At 39.5% G+C, this 17874-nt stretch overlaps 1 protein-coding gene across 4 annotated transcripts in view; it reads right to left on the reverse strand.

Moving 5' to 3' along the window:
- The window catches only part of LOC126272139 (voltage-dependent calcium channel subunit alpha-2/delta-3), a 686714-nt gene that overhangs the window by 454747 nt on the left and 214093 nt on the right, over window positions 1–17874 (reverse strand). For all 4 annotated transcript variants that reach the window (XM_049974752.1, XM_049974751.1, XM_049974753.1 and 1 more), the window contains exons 5-6: window positions 16564–16695; window positions 4029–4300 (exon numbers count right to left, since the gene is read on the reverse strand). In XM_049974752.1, coding sequence (XP_049830709.1) covers window positions 4029–4300; window positions 16564–16695 — 404 coding nt within the window. The remainder of the gene's footprint in view (window positions 1–4028; window positions 4301–16563; window positions 16696–17874) is intronic.

A 17874-nucleotide genomic window follows, 5' to 3' on the forward strand; every position in this document is an offset into this window, starting at 1 on the left:
TTTCTTCAATCCTTAGCTCCTAGTATTTTTCTCTCTCTAATCTTGCTACATCTTTACATGGCGTGTTTCCTTTCTGTGAAAGACTCTATTATGTTATCAAAGTTCATCAAATGTTTTGTTACATTAAAAATCAAAATGTCACTGTCTAATACTGAAAAACCTGTTAATACAAATAAAACCCGAGACTGGTGTGGTTTCTCGGTCTGATTACGTCAATTTCATAACTGTCTGCTAGATAAAACACAATAGGCCATTCTAATATTGCAGCAATTGTAACACACACCAAATAAATGAGACTGTTTTGGCACAAATGGCCATTTTTATAACAGGACAGAATATAATTCACTAAGTACCAATATCAAATGCCTAATAGGCCTACTACAAGCAAAAAGTTTTAAGATAGAAAATAGTTTCACTTTTCATTCATACGCTCTAGTTTCTCAAGCATGAGATCGAAAAGTACTTGTATAAAATTTTTATATAAATTTGGAATCATCATATTCGTTTATAATTTGTGTGATGTCCCTGATTCTACCCCCCTCCCTCGCTCTAACAAACAATCTCTTCATCAGTAATTCTGTAACTAGCCAGAATAACCGGTTTAGTTATCCCGTGATTATTCTCTGGTTAGGCATTGTTACATGTTTGTGCAATGTGTTTTCTGTGCAGTGGCTGCTAGCCAGAGACTGTACAACAAGCCCTTACTAATGTTGTGATCTAGCCAAAATTTTTCTATGAAAATTTCATTTTATTGGACACACCGAGGAGTAATACTTAATCTTTCTTTCCTGTTAATAAGTCCTGTTAGTCATTTATTTCCACTCTGGTAGTCTGAATCTATGGATTTCACTAGTAATTATAACAACATTTACAAACCCAATAAACCACATAATCAGATAAAGATTGGCACTCATCCATACGGCTTTACTCCACTCAGCTCGTTTAACTCCTACACCTTCTGTTTGCGGGAATTTTTTTTCTTTCTAGATGCGAAGAGGATTCCCCTGATGGATACATCACATACACTACACACACATTCAAAAATCAACTTATGATTCATTCAAAAATCAACTTAGAATGTGTTCAAAAACCAACAGGGATGTGTTTCAAAGTCACATAAATAATCGATAGACCAAAGTGCGCTGGATCCTAGGTGCTTTGTGAAACAAGGTTTTTTCCTCAAGAATATGAATTTGGCCCCCCTCTCCCCCCCCCCCCAAACTGCCACCTGGGTCAGATACCTCAGTTTGGCCCCACCCTCTCCCCCTGCCTCCTAGATTCGGGTCAGCTGCGCATGGTGGAATCTGGCAGCTGGGTGCACCAGTAAAATTTTTCCCAGTAGCATCTAGGTGCTTGTTGTGACTGCATACACAGACAGCCAACAGCCACATTTATATAGTCAGAAGTGGGAGAAGGTACTACTTAGACGAGACTCGACTGAGCATGCGCATGAGCCTGCTCATAACTGCTAAAATGAATCTAATGTGAACAGCTGCGACGTTACGCTCATCGGAGGCAATTTGTTGCTATGAAGCATTGCATAATTTTCCCAAAGCCTTTTTCACATTTTGCTGTTAGCAGACCCTTGTATGAGCACTGTGTTTTGTTGTTGCGTATGGTGCATTTCCTTTGAAATTTAAGTTTTATTTTAATTTTTTTCTCTTGTTCACATTTTATAGCTGCAGTATTATCCTGCAGTAATGGGATACAGTAATATCCTTTGTTGAAGTATCGGTTCTTACCAGTTAAAACTACAAAAATTTAACTGAAAACTAAAACAATGAAAAATTCCTGGGTTTTTCCTAGTTTTCTCCCAGATGAAAAAATTTCCAGGTTTTCCCTGTATCTCACGGGTTGTATACAGCCTGTTCATACCAGGCCTGTCCCATTCATGTATTACATAAAAGATATTAAATGTAAGATAATATCAAAAATAATCCTATATGCAGGTGACTCAACAGCAGTAGTTTGTTGTACAAACAATGAAACAGATTCTTAGAGAACTTGAAACGTGGATATATAACGAAACTGAACCTTTCGAAAACAGAAATTGTACATTGGAGGACCAAACCAACAGCTGAATGTATCACATTTAAATTATGAAAGCCAAGAATTGATCACTGATGACTGTTATATTTCTTGGAATTACTATAAACAAAAACTTGTCATGGGGTGATTATGTGGACTGCTTCGTGAAGCGATCATAGGGCTCTCTTTCTGCAATGATAATTCTGAATAATGTAACTGATGTGGCTTTCAAAAAAAAAAATGTTTGTCATGCATATTTTATATGTCTTGTTAGATTAGGCATCTGCCTCTATAGCTGAGTTGTCAGCATACACGGCTGCCAAGTGCAGGACTCAGATTCAATTCCTGGTACTGCAAAGGGTTTTTCCTTAGTGGGAGGACTAGTATGGGGTGTACAGCAACTCATGATGTCAATCAAAACGCTACTTAAATGAGAAGCAGCGGCCTCAAGGTCTGGAAATTCAGACAAATGGCAGGGAGACTGGTGTGCTGATTACACACCCCTTGATACCACACCCGCAGAGCTATTATTTCAAAGTGGCATTGTTCAAAAGTCTTGCCTCTGTTGTGTTTTTACATTTGAAAAACTCATCTTTGAAATAATAAACTCAACTTTTCGGAGTATATTATTTTACTTATGCTTATGAAACAAGGCACAGATCACATTAAATGCTGCCTTGTTACAGACATAGTTTGTTTGAAAATATCCTGTATTACATGGCTTTGAAATGTGTGTGTGTGTGTGGAGGAGGAGGGCAGTCCAAATTCAAGGACTACAACTACAAGTTAAAACACAGAAGCAAACCTTGAAAAGTATTAATAAAGCAAATGATGTTATAGTAAGGATACTGAAAATTTTTGTATAGCAATCTCTCTCTCTCTCTCTCTCTCTCTCTCTCTCTCTCTCTCACTCACTCACTCACTCACTCACTCACTCACTCACTCACTCACTCACTCTGCGTGCGTGTGTGTGTGTGTGTGTGTGTGTGTGTGTGTGTGTGTGTGTGTGTGTGTGTGTGAGACGCACGTGCATGCACTTTTAATAGACAGACAAAAACCAACTTTTCTATGCCTTCTTCACTGAGAGGTGCCACCAGTACAGCCATTGCAGAACACTGTCCCCCCCCCCCCCCTTCCCCACTCTCAGAGGTGATACTGTTAATGCAGTATGATACTAAAACACTCAGAAAACTTGGGAGCACAATAAGAAAAGGTGTGGAGTGCACTGTGTTGCTTCATGACAATGCACGTCCTCATTTTGATGGTGTCACTTAAAATGCTGTTCAACAATGTGGTTGGGAGCAGTTTGATCACCCACTATACAGCACCAATCTCTACCAGTTGTTCTTGAAACTGGAGTATGATTCTGGAGGAGGGCATTTTTACAGTGCTGACAACACAAAAGAGGTGTAGAGCAGTGGATGCCAACACAAAAAAAGTGTACAGCAGTGGCTGTCTTCACTGGTGGCACCTTTCTATAAAGAGGGCAAAGAAAAGTTGGTTTCCTGCTATGACAAATGTCTGAACAATGGTGGCAACTAGATAGAAAAATAGTTTAAGAAATAGATTTTGGTATCAAAGAAACATTTTTATGAGGGTCTTTTTTTCCAAAACAGTACTTACTTTCCAAACAAGCCTCATACATATACCTATATTTACTTACATGCCTGAATGACAGGCACTGTGACCAGTCCATAGTTTTATAGAATAATTTGAAAATAATTCGCTGGGTATGAATTCCTTGATATAAGCTGTATTAGGTACAGATGTACTGCCCAATAGCGACATATGAAAATTTTGCTGGACCAGGACTCGAACACAGATTTCCTGCCTATTGAAAGCAGCTGCCTTAACCATTTTGGCTACTGGGTGGCAGGAAAATGAGTTTTGATAACAAAAACACATGTTTAAGTGACCATTTTCTAATAACTAGTAATTTACGTTCAATTCCTCAGCAGTTAATCCGAATGTACAAAAGATCAAAAAGAAAGTGGACCTACCTGGACCAAGTGATTTGAATAGCATGGAACCACTTCAGTGATATGTTCTGAAAAGTTGAATACATTAACATAGTCATTAATGCCTAAGGTGTCCAGGATGTCTGTGACAACCTGCCGAGCAATCTCACGCCGAACGCCTGTCATTGAGCCTGAGCTGTCGACCAGAATGACAATGTCTTTTGGACTTGCAGCAGCTTCTATGTACCACTGCCTTGTACGGCAGTCATAAAGATCTACTTCCAATTCGGCAGGCTTTGGTGTCCATTTCACAGCTGAAACATAAATGTGTACTCAAAGCCCTTAAATTTTGCAGAACTCTGTCTTAAATTTACACAAAATAAGATTTGTTCTATCATGGAACAAGACTATTAGAACAGATCAAGTGGTGTCAATAATCACTACTACATGTCACATGAATCAGTAACACACTGCACGTAAAAGTTTAATGTGCAACTTTAGTTTGTAGTGATTCCCTGGAAATACAGACATTTACTGGAAAAATACTTGCTAGTAGAAATTTGTTGTTATTTTCAAGCCATTGGACCAGCATGCATCCCCATGTAACACTGAGTAACCAACTTAGTTCTTTTGTCAGGTTGTCTACAAAATTTGCTCACTTTTTCAAATTAGTCATAATCCATACAAATTATCACAGTAACAATACTATGAGAAGGAAAGCTGCTACTAACCATATAGCTGAGATGCTGAGTCACTTCTAATTAGGCCTACTCAGAATCTCTGCTATATGGTGAGTAGCAATTTCCTTCTCATAATATTGTTACATTGCATCCGGCATTTTCCATTGTTTAATTATCACAGTAAAACAATCACCGAAAAATATGTCCTGCTCTTTCATAATTTCCATTCTTTCATGATATTTCCATATTTATCATCTACTCAAAACAGTTGACAAATTATGTAATATTGATGTTGCATCATCTAGACATGAGAACAATACAGGCAATTTAATATAAAAGACATTCACACTTATACACATTCTCACCAAAACTGTATTCACAGGTACCTGACAATGATAATAAATGCCAAAACAGTATGATGTTAATAAAGATTAGTTATTATAAGCAGCTATTCTGATGTATCTTTCTAATAACAATGTCATTATCTAACATATATTACGCTGCTGGTTCTGAAGAAGAAAGAGAAAAAATAAAAATTATCCAACAAAATTATTACTATTTCCAGATTCTAAACATCTGTCTTAAATGTCATTTTAATAAGTCATCTATTTATTGCACACATATTTATTTGAGATGTTGTTAGATACAACCCATTCATTTTTAACCATTAATTACATATGAAATTTGGAAAGAGAATTAAAGTTCAGAAAAAAGAAATAAAACCTTTACAGTCTGCATTACACATTGTAACACTGCTAGAGAAAGCACATATCTGGGAGATCAGTTGAATGGACTTGATAGTGTCTTCAAAAAGAGACTATAAGATTGACATAAATAAAAATAAAACAATGGTAATAAAGTGTTGTTGAATTAAATCAGGAGGAATCAGATAAAAAAATGAGATAATGAAAGTAGACCTAGTAGGTGAGTTTTGTTATTTGGGTAACAAAATAACTGATGGGGATAGAAGTAAAGAGAATACAAAGTGTAGACTGACACCTGCAAGAAAAGCTTCTCTGAAAGAGAAATATGTTAGCACTGAACATAAAATACCAGGTGTTCAATCTAAACATTTAATAATATAAAATTTAATAACTTAAAAAGTGACTGCGATATTTATTGAAGGTACAGACTAACACATAATAATATAAAATTTAATAGCTTAAAACGTGCCTGAGATATTTATTGAAGGTACATTTCTACAAGTAACTCACAATGTTTTTTTTACACACCTAATACATCTTGATATACTCACTATTATTGATGCGACAAACATCTTATATGTATTCTACTTGTCTCCAAGTGTTTTACTTCTTTGCAGGTGTAACATTTCCAATAACTGCACGGATGCAATGTTATAGATCTGGTGTCTGGTATACCTGATTCTTGATAAACCCGCGCAGAGAAAAATAAAGAGGAATAATGTCTGGTGTTCTAAGGGGCCAAGCCTCACTCACTCCAGTGATCTGGGAACTCATGATTCAAGAAATCCCTCACAATGTTCGTAAAATGGTGCACCATCTTGTTTAAACATCACAAGGAAGTTCTGCCACAGTAAACTACTCCAACATGCCTCCTTGAGAGAAAGCACATAGAGCACCTTCTGCTATAGAAACCACATAGCTATTACTGTGTGCATCTATGTGAACACAGCAGTTACACGTATATGAATGTGGTAATCGCTGTCATGAGCAAACACAGGAATCATTTTGAGTTACCATACTTGTACAAGCAAACTACCGATAAATATCTCAATTGCTTCTCAAGTTATTAAATTTCATAATTTTATATTTTTAATCCAGAGAACCTTTATTAAAACATTTTTAATTCATTTCTGAAAGTATTTGTCTGGAGTGCAGCCTTATACGGAAGTGGAAGTTGTACGTGAACAATATATTTAGGAAGAGAACAGAAGCTTTATGAATGTGGTTCTACAGAAGAATGTTGAACTCTGGTTGGGTAGGTAATGTGACTAATGAAGATGTACCACATTGAACTGGGGAGAAAAAGAGCTTTATGACACACACACACGACACACACACACACACACACACACACACACACACACACACACACACACACAAAGGATAGGTTAACAGGAAGAAATCATGGACTATTTAATTTGGTAATCGGTAAGGGAATGAAGTTTGGGTAAGCAGGAGGGGACAGGGTGGGGTGTGGGGGCAAGGCTAAAATAGAATTGAGAGACCAAGGTTTGAATACAGTAACCAGCTTCAAATAGATGTGGGTTACAGTTGCATATGAGAAGATTCTTCTTAATTACAATGGAAAATATGTCGTGTCTTTATAACCCAACAAAGTGAAATGTATGTTTCAAGCAATAAAGACATAGTTTTGAACTAAATGTTCAGCCCTGTTCCCAATAGCCAATAAAATGAACATAACCACAATTGAGTACATGAAATATTGCAAAAAAAAAGGAAGCTGGATTGGGGTATAGCCCTGTTAACAACACAACCTCAAACAGAACAGGAATGAGAAAGGAAAGAGACTGTCTTTCTTCTAAGGAGGTGTGCGTGATTGTATGAATGTGTGCAGGTTTTCTTTGTTGAACGCGTCTTTGGTCGAAAGCTATAATGTGTAATAGTCTTTTCATTCTGCCTGTCTGCAACTCAAGGGGTCATTTTATGGTGAGTAGCAATCTACTCTTTTCCTAATTTTTGTTAAATGTGTTTTAAGTAATAATTATTATAAGGCAAATAGGCCCTAAACAGTTTTGTCTGTCCCCCGCCTACGTTTCTTGAGTTGGATATTCTGTATCTACAAATTAAAAGAGTGAGTGACTGGCGAGTTACAAATAACGCTATGAAACTTATTTTGTTGTGCAAAAATATTTAGTGATTATATTTTGTGAGTACTTGCAGTTAGTTCTGAAATATTATGTCTTGTTTGCATTCACATCTTTTGTACAAATGCACACATTATTAAACACATTTTTGTGGAACTTCATTTGCAAGTAACACTTTCTCACTGTACAAAACATAATATTTATATTGCTTCTGGATCTCATGATACAAAGAGTAAAGAAAAGATGGTTTCACAATATACAGAAAATCCACAACCACAAAAACTATAATTCAGAATCAAGCAAGTTGCAGATACATGCTCTACAGAGTAAACATGACACCCACAAACAAACAGCACTATGCGCAGAAGCAAAAAATTCTTTGTTCTAGTGAACAACAATGGAAGAGAAGCCACTATAGGAAATGTTATGGAAATGAAGGGAGCAGAAAAGTACTTAACTAAAGGGACAAAATTAATTCATTGTTTGTGACTGTGATGACAATAAATGCAAGGCACTGAGAGATCATGGATACCCTTACATAACAAATAGAAATGTCCCTTTCCTAGAAAATTCCAGCCTGGTAGTGTGAGTAGAACAACGGAATAACTGCCATTTATAATGAAAAAATGTTTTCCATAAGTACGGTAAATTTTTATGTGTTAAAGATCTGCAGAGTTCTAGCACAGTAATGTAACTTTTACTTGGAATTTGAATGTGTGGGAGTATCGATCTCAATGCAGTCTCCAGACACCCTCTACACAAGAGGACAACAATCTTCGGAAGGTGCAGAGAGAGAGAGAGAGAGAGAGAGAGAGAGAGAGAGAGAGAGAGAGAGAGAGAGAGAGAGAGAGAGAGAGAGAGGGGGGGGGGGGGGGGTTGTACTGCATCTTAGTCTGAGGCAGTTGCATGTATTTATAGTGGCTATTAAAGATTACATAGATGTATCTGCTGCCTTCATTATTTATGGCAGTTGTACATACCATCCTATATCTATGATCTACCATCACTGGTCACTCTGTATCAGTCATGAAACATGCAATTCTTCGGGTTTTTGCCATCCATTTTTTGTCACAAGAATGAGACCACCACACAACATTCCCATCAGCACACTGTTCCAGAATTGCAGTGACGAAAGGATTCCAGTACAGGATGTGAATAGTTCTCAGTATGCACAAAAGATGTTGAAAACTGAGTGCACCAACAAATCAAGACTCACTCCTACTGACATCATCAAACCTAGGGTATATCAACAATGCCTATCACTTACAAATCCATTCTCGCACCTGGAGTAAAATTCTACTATCAATAGTGTTAGAAGTGTACAATGACCCCAGACTGAATGATTGTTAAGTTTACAATGAAATTACAATGAAATGAACACCCTTAGCTGCTTACAGGTGTTGACATACGTCAATGGGGACAGATGAAAATGTGTGCCCCGACCGGGACTCGAACCCGGGATCTCCTGCTTACATGGCAGACGCTCTATCCATCTGAGCCAACGAGGACACAGAGGATAGCGTGACTGCAAGGCTTTATCTCTGGCACACCTCCCGCAAAACCCACATGCTCAACGTATTGTCCCGCACTACATTCGTAGTGCCCCTGCCCACTATTGTTGATTCCTGTAAGAGTTCGGGCACTGTTTGTGCATTCGCACAGAAGAAGAAGAAGATGGTCAAGTGGCCAGTGAGCCTTAACTATATATATACTAAGATGGTATCTGTCCTTTCAGACGTGGTAGAACGCAGGGTTTGCAATTAGTCAATTACTTGTGAGCGACCGAGTAAGGCACTTTTTCCTTTTCCCGCATCTCTTGGAAAGCCCACTCATTGAGATACGTGGGTCAATCTTGAGAAATTGAACCCGTGAGCATCCCTACCACAGATTACACATTTGACCGGATGTCGACAGGAAATTTGAGTGTGGTTGAAATGATGACATTGGTATCAGCGCAACGAGTTCATAATGTACAGTTGGACTGTGATAACTTCATAAGCTGCTATGATCTTGGATGGAAGCACTATTCTATCAAAGGTGAAAAAAAGAGTGTGTGCAGGCAATAAGGATGCATCACCCCATGGACTGTAATGACACTCTGTTAATCACACCCTATACAGAGAGTTACATTTGGAGTTCTGCCTCAGTCAGGCCACCGAGCAGCCTACTGTAAATAACACCAGAGAAACAATTCAGAGTTCTGTGGGCCTCGATATGAACAGAATAGCCATGGAGAAGGGAAGTGGCACGCGGTTATTGTGCTCGAGAATCAGAAGTAGTCTCTAGAAGTCAAGTGCCACTGTGTAAACAAGACCAGGATTTCACAGGCCCAGTAATTGCATCAACACCTTTCTGGATAAAAAAAGATTTACCTTAGCAAAGCACTGACAGTCTTCGGTACATGAAACCACAAGAAACTATGGTGCAGCTGCAAGGGTCTTCGAATGATGAGCTTCATTCCATTTACATTTGGTAGATGTTAACTGCAAAGATGAAGATTGGCTCATTGCGAGAAAATCCCCCATGATATCCAGCATATCCAATGGTGTGCTCCTTCCAACTGGAGGCCATCCCTCAGACGGGGGCTCACCTGCCTTACGTGATTATTCTCACTTCAGGTCGCACATCCTGAACACCTGACAGAGGGACCAATCAACAATTTGGGAAGGTAGCAGCTGAGGCAATCACCCCTCCCTGGGCCTGGCCTGTCGGGGGGTGCGTGTGAACCCTACCTGTCGATCCGGAGCTGGGAACTGCATGCTACCCAATCGTCCGTCACGCGTCAGACATGTGGGCCAACCTTCAGGGGCACACAAGGAGGAAGAAGAAAAACAGGAACTTCAAATGCTGAAGTGGGGGAAGGACAGCAGAAGGTGAACAAAGAAAGAAAAAAAAAGGAATGTAAACAGTGGTGACATTGTTCTGATGACAGCAACAGAAAATGTGGAACCTTACCAAAACAAAAACACCCAGACATGTTTCCAAAGGAGGGGAAAAGGAATAGCAAGAGGATAAACATGCAGCATACAAAGGTTGGGGCCCCGTGGTAGCCAAGAATGAACCCGCCAAAGAGCACCGAGACCCTTGGGAGAACAATCCCAATGTGTTTGTAGGAACACTTTTGTGTTATCTGTGCCCACCAAATTATGTGTGCAATATGAACATCCACATATCATCCAGCAACAACAGCCCATGTATCACAATCAGCAGCCATGTTGCCTCACACTAGAGCCTTGCCTTTAGATTTGAAGGATAGTGCCTTCATGGGCAATGTTCCCATTCGAAACCTAGTGCAATGTACATGTGACACAAATCCTGTGTGTCACACATCTTCCACATCGTAAAATGTTTGTGTCCAGTCATTTACTGTTTCGGCTCAACAAACCAGGTTTCGTGCACAACTGGCAACTACTTTGTCTGCAGTGAGAGATTATGCTGTAAACTCTGTCTTTGCTTCATGTCCAAAGTGAGTCCTCACCTCAAACTGTCACCAACCCACCTTGTGGTTCTCAGTGACTGAAAATATTCTCACGGCAACAGGGAATCCTCAATGAAGACACTAGTTACGTCAGTTTACTCTGCCATCTAGCAGGTCAAGCAGCAGTCATCAGTGACCTCATAATGTCACCACCTAAAATTAACAATTATGACACAGCAAAGTTCACAATCCTACAATGCCTCTCACATAATCCTCAACAACAAGTACAGTAGGCTATGTACGATCAACAGCTACACAGAAACACTCCATCACACCTCCAGGAATATCTCTGTCAACCATGCCCTCATGCTGGACATGGTACTATGACACTGTGGATTGTTAAAGCACCAACTGAAGTACAACTAGTGATGATTACGCACGAGTCTGAAACTCTCGACAAACGACTCATGCTAACCAACCATACGTTTTCCATCATCCGTCACCATCGATTAATAAAAAAACTAGGGTTTGAGTGCTGGTCAGGGCACACATTTTCAGCTGCCCCATCAAGGTATAGCAACAACACCTGTCAATAGCTGAGGTTTTCAATTAATTATCATTTATTCTAGAGAAGCTACACAGTCATCAGTGGTATCTGCTCTTTTGAGAACAGTTACTATATTCAAATATACAACTTTTTCTGCCTGATACCTTTCTACTAACAAGTTGATGACAGAAACAATCCATCAGTGCATCCCTATGATTCAAAGAACCCTCTCCACTCAGCCAGCAGACACTGACTGCTTTACAGAAGCACGAATGCTTCACAATGAAAACTGTGACCACCACAACCGACCGCAACAATGTGTCGGAAGCCAAACTTAACAAAAGCACACACACACACACACACACACACACACACACACACACACACACACACACACACAAGCTCGTTTCACAATGGCCAGCTGCTACAAATGAGATGATATCATGTTCCGCTCTCGTAACTACAAACTCGACTTCATAGTCATTCAGCCGCCACACGCACTAACACCGGACATTAACAATCACTTCAAACCAGCCATTGTAGATGAGGTGCCCCCTCCTCCTAGTAGCCTGTGCACCAGCACCGGCCACCGCCTGCACTTGGGCTTATGCATGTGCAGTACTTGAAGGTACAATGCATAGGATTGTGACAACAGATGGCCCTCCTGTCAGACATAAACTTTTGTTGCCTGTGTCCTGGAGATTTCATCAGCTAAAAAGTCCATTCGCAAACTTTTACAAGCAGGTATTATTCACCCATCCAATGGTCCCTGGTTATCACAAACTGAACTTGTTCCCAAGAACGTTGGTACAACAAGAATTGGAGGCAACTACAGAGTTATTAACTCTAGAACAATCCATGGTAGTTACCATGTCCCAAATCTCCAAGACCTTAGGCATGCATTCACAGGTGCAACAATCTTTAGCACCATCAACTGCAGGCACACATATCTACGATTCTGATGCATCCTGACATTATACAAAAGGCTGGTAGCATAACACCATTTGGACTTTATGAACAGCACTGCATGCCTTATGGTTTAAAGAATGCTGTACAAATGGTGGCAGTGGTCCACTGATGCCCTCCTCTGCAGCTTCACACTTTGTTATATGTGTCTTGATGCTATTTTGATTGTCTTGTGTTCCTCAGAGGAACACAGACTTCACCTAGAACAAGTTCTAGCCTTGCTTCAGTGGGGTAGTATTACCAGCAATGATGCCAATTCCAACTAAGTCTGTTAGAAGGAACATCTCTTGGTCACACACTTAATACATCCAGCATTAAGCCAACCACTGAATGATCTTCCTGGAACTTAGCATTTCCTCGGGATTCTCAATTTTTATCACAGATGTCTCCTACATGCTATTGAGCTTTAGTCCCCCCTTATAGATGCCTTATCAAGGCAAGGACAAACAGGATAAAAGGAAAATCAACTGGACAGCAGAGATGTCCGAGGCATTCTGTAAAGGAAAGAACAGCTTGGTGCAAGCCATGACTCTGTAGGCGACTTGCCTACAAGAAATAATTGCATAGTCATCTGGTATAATGAGTTAACGAAAAAATATTTATTCATGAAAACTCACAATGAGAAGAAACTACAAAAAACCACAGAGAAGTAACAAAAACTAGGAGATTCTATAGTCTTACAGCAAAGATAAAAAACAACACATGGCAAAAAAAAAAACCTCGCGCACTTTTGATATCACTTTGCACCAGGCATGAAAAATATCGCTGCCACACAGCCCCCCACCCCCCTTAAAGTGCGGAGCCCCAGGGATATCTTGATACTTGAATTTTATTCGACATCCAGCTCTGGTGTGAGCCGGGTGTCTTGGGGGCGGTGACGTTGTTGTTTGTGGTGGTGATTAACCTGTCTCGGACGATGTACTGAGCGGTGTTTCGGTATGCTCTGCGTCCATCATGTGTTGATGCACAGGTGTGGTGCCAGAGGTCAGAGAGGGTAAACTCATGCTGGCTTGACACGTTCAATCAATACCTTTGTCGGAACACCATTGTACATTATGTCCATGGTATGCTTATTTCTACTAAGCACCTGAAATGGGCCTGTATATGATGGTTGTAAAGACAATTAGTTATTTCGTGCTCAGAAATACTCTCAAATATCAAAAATACAATTAAGTACTCTTAAATCCACTTAATTTTCACCAGAACCATAGTGTGTGTGTGTGTGTGTGTGTGTGGGCGCGCACATGCAAATGCGAGTGTCATCCTTCATGAACTCTACTTAGTTCATTTCATAATCTTGTTTCTTCAGCAGTTTTCCTAAGTCTGCATGCTATTTCACCTGATTCTGTTTTGTTACATTTTGTCCTAGTAATTAAATATTAGGTAAAGTATGTACAGGGATATTTTCAGAAGTGATTTTAAATTGAAATTTGGTGTGTCAAGGTCATATGCATGTCCATACACCAAAAAATGTTTTTACGTAGGGTGTTATGCAGATTCTGCTGAAGGAATTAAAAAAGCTGAAACAATAAATGCTATTCATAGTAGGGCTGAGAAGCATACAGAATGCTTAATGCTTTATACTGGGAACAGCATAACAATGGCTAAGTATGTGAATGTAAGTACTCTCCTTTTCAAAAAAAAGAGGGAGGCAGAGTCTGGAATGCACAAACCGATGACAGGAGGGTAATATCACGGCATCTGTAATGAGGTATGGTTCCGACGAGAGCGTGGAAGTTCACAGCCCATTGTTAGAGGGCACGCATGCTTGTCATGTGACTATACAGAGCTAGCAGCAGCAACATCAATCGTGCAACACTGCCAGTCGCATCGCAAATAGTGACAAGGGGGTGTCAGCAGAGGAGCAAAGAGGTGTTGTTCATTTTCTGACAGCGGAAGGAGTAGGAGGAATGGATATTCATCGAAAAATGTCACAAGTGTACGGCCAACACTGCATGTCCCTTGCTAGGGTCAAGGTGTGGCACAAGCACTTCAGGGAAGTATGGGTGTCGTTAGCCAAAGATGCATGGTCTGGAGCAACACAATGCATTACTGATGACATCATCCAACTGGTGGATACACTCATTACCCAGGACCACCAAGTGATGATGAAAGCCATAGCCGCCATGGTCAGATTGAGCATCGGAAGAGTTCACCCCATAACGGAGGAAGGACTGCACATGTGCAAAGTGTGTGCCAAATGGGTGCCCCACAGTCTTCAACCGCACCAGGAAGAATGTTGAATGGCCCACTGTCTTGCTCATTTGCAGCACTATACTCGTGAAGGGAATGTGTTCCTGGCAGGAGTGGTGCCTAGAGATGAGTCATGGTGTCATCACTTTGAACCAGAATCAAAACGATAAAGTCTCCATTCGAAGCATCTAGGGTCACCACCACCAAAAAAAGCCAAGGCCATCCACGTGAGTGCAGTAAAGGTTATGCCGACGTTCCTCTTTGACCAAGATGGCCCCCTTCTGATTCACTTTCTGCAGCACGGGACAACAGTGAATGCCCAGCATTACACACAAACCTTGACCACCTTTTGCCAAGCGATCAAATCAAAACAAATAGGCATCTCTCCTGTGGGGTCATTCTGCTCCCCGACAATGCAAAGCATCATATGACCAACACAGTCACGGCACTCCTGCTGAAATTAAAAAGGGAGATTCTAGGCCACCCTCCATACAGTCCAGACCTCTCTACCTGTGATTACGCCTTTTTTGGTCACCTTAAAAAGGCTATGAGCGGCAAATGCAATTACGCTTCCAGCTCGTTTCTTCTTGAACACCCTTATATATATGGCAGTACTCTTGTTACAATGTGGCAATACTTAATACTGGTAGTAACATTGCCTTCATGTGTTACTGGCACAAAAGCATTGCCAGGACAGATGCAGCTGGGATAATTTCTTGTGTTTTGAAGTAAATTCTTGAATATTTCAATCCGCAAAATGGTAGTGAGTTTCTAAATCTATAATGTTGTCCGACCAGCACACTGGAAAGAACAACAACAGTCGGCAGGTGATGGTTTAATCTACTAATACCAGTATTTCTGGCCCCTGTTTTTATCATAACCAATGTGGAATCTTCCTACAAGTTGGTCAGAGGCCAGGAGATGGTGCTGTACATCATCGAAACTGGTAGCCAAATAAAATAAGTTTGAAAAATGGACGGCTGAAAGATGTTTAAATTGACATCTCTATCGAACAGCTGAGTTCCATAACCATCTATGAAAAGATGGACACACAGAGACCATTTCCCTTTTCCAAAATCTGATTGTCCATAAATACAGTATTTCACTGCAATAGAACATAAATTCCTCATTCGAGGGCATAGTTTTCGACCATGTGATAGGGGTTTAGTCCTTTTATATATAACATCCAGATGACTGGAATCCAGTCATTGGCAATGCAAAGGACAATGCATTCCTTATATGCATGATGGGACCAGAGAATTTCACGTATCTTAGCACATCAGACCAAGGGCTGCATGCACGCTTATTCAAAGTAACTGAGTACATCTGGCTACAAATTCATCTGATGACATTATTACACTGAGGGAAAGAAAAAGTCATAACATCCTGCAACAGTAGATTTGTCAAGGCATTGGGAAGAAGCTGAAATGAAACAAAGAAATCAAATGGAAATCTGGGTTATTATCAAAAATAATTATTCTGATAGGATGTATTATGGATAATTGGGTCAAATTGCAGGACAGCTGTGTATGGTCTGTTTTCAAATGTATGTTCTGGTTTTTTACTGATTAAAACATGCTAGTACTTTAGAGGTACTCACACCCATACAGGATACACATTTAAGGCTGTAAACATACTAACAATTTCGATATAATTAATTCTTTGGAAAATTCAGTCACATTATCTTTACCCTGTTCAAGGTGTTAATCATTTGCACAGGTTTTATTCAGTTAATGGTTTTAAGTAATTACTCATTCTCACAAAGAGTCTATTTCTTAATGGTGTAAGTAAATAAACTCAACCCAGAGTCACACAGAAGTGACTAAAACATAACTTAAAAATAATTTGAGTACATTGTAGAATGAGCTATTCATTTAAAAATAGTTCTGGTATATTGTCGACTAAGCTATTCTATTTATGTTCAACATGCAGTACTATTAAAATGAAAAAAGCTTTCTCCATACCTGGATAGAGCCTCATGAAGCCAAGGGAACTGCCGAAGTACTGCCAAGACAGTGACGGATCCATCTGATAATTGCTGATGAAAATAGAGTCCAATTTGTCAGACCACTTCACAGCTCTCAGTAAATCTGGTGCTAAAACAAGTAAATCTTATTTGTCAAATCACTATTACAGCAACAACACATAGCTCAAAATGCTCATAGAGCATCTGATACCTGATACAAAACATAAATCGGTCAACTGTACACGTAAATTAAAAGCTGTGGCACATCATACAAAAGGAAACCAATAAAAGTAAGAAACAAATGAGCATATTGTCTTTTTCATACAAACAGCTGAAAATTTAATTCAAATGAACTCCACTGTGAACTAACAGCAAGTGAATACATGAACTTTAGTATATGTACATATAAACATGTTTGTCTTTCTTTGGAAACGCTAGATTTAAGTGGCATGCAATGCCCTCTAGTACACTACACGGCATATGGTCTAATGGACTAAATAAATAGATAAACACATTTTTCTGCAATAAATGTAAGTGTGAAATGGTGAATGTGGAAATACTACTGCCGGGTGGGTTTAAAGGTTACTCATACCAAGAAAATGTATGCAACTATTGCCATCTCACATGATTTCTAATGTCCCACACCACCATCAAATGATCGGTGAAGCATTCCAAAGCACAAAGTTGTTAGAAATCTGTCTTGAACAGGGAGATTACAAATCAAGAAAGAATTTTGGAATGCTGCATTAGCCAAAGTCTATGTCACTGGGGGAACTGTATGGAGTTGAAAGCTCTTCAATCAGCCGTTCTTGATTTTCCAAACATCAACAAATTCCATCCACTTAGTCAGTAAATTTTGCATCCCCTACAAGACTATGATACCAACTATAGGCTGCAAATGAAGTCTGATTCTTACATACTACTTACTTTCTATTCTGAATGTTCTTTTCTGAAGTGTGTAATTTGTACATCAACAAATACACCTCGCATTAGTAGCCCAATTATTCCTCCACTGACAAAAACTTTACAAACAGCAAAACATCCAGCTAATTATGGAGTAATATGGGATGTAAAGCTATTATGACACTGGTTCATACTCTATCGGGGGATATAAAGAGCATAAACTCCATGACAATGATGGGCATTTCTGTAAAATCCCAACAGTTTAAATCCAGTCTTGCATAGTACCATTGATGAATACACCACCATAGAGAGGTTTCCGTTTCAAGGAACTAAATAACATCCAATAAAAACCAATAAAACTGGCCATAAGTGATTTCAATTCCCACAGTTCATCACTGGAGCTAAA

The sequence above is a fragment of the Schistocerca gregaria genome, chromosome 5, assembly GCF_023897955.1.
Source record: "Schistocerca gregaria isolate iqSchGreg1 chromosome 5, iqSchGreg1.2, whole genome shotgun sequence".
NCBI lineage: Eukaryota > Metazoa > Arthropoda > Insecta > Orthoptera > Acrididae > Schistocerca > Schistocerca gregaria.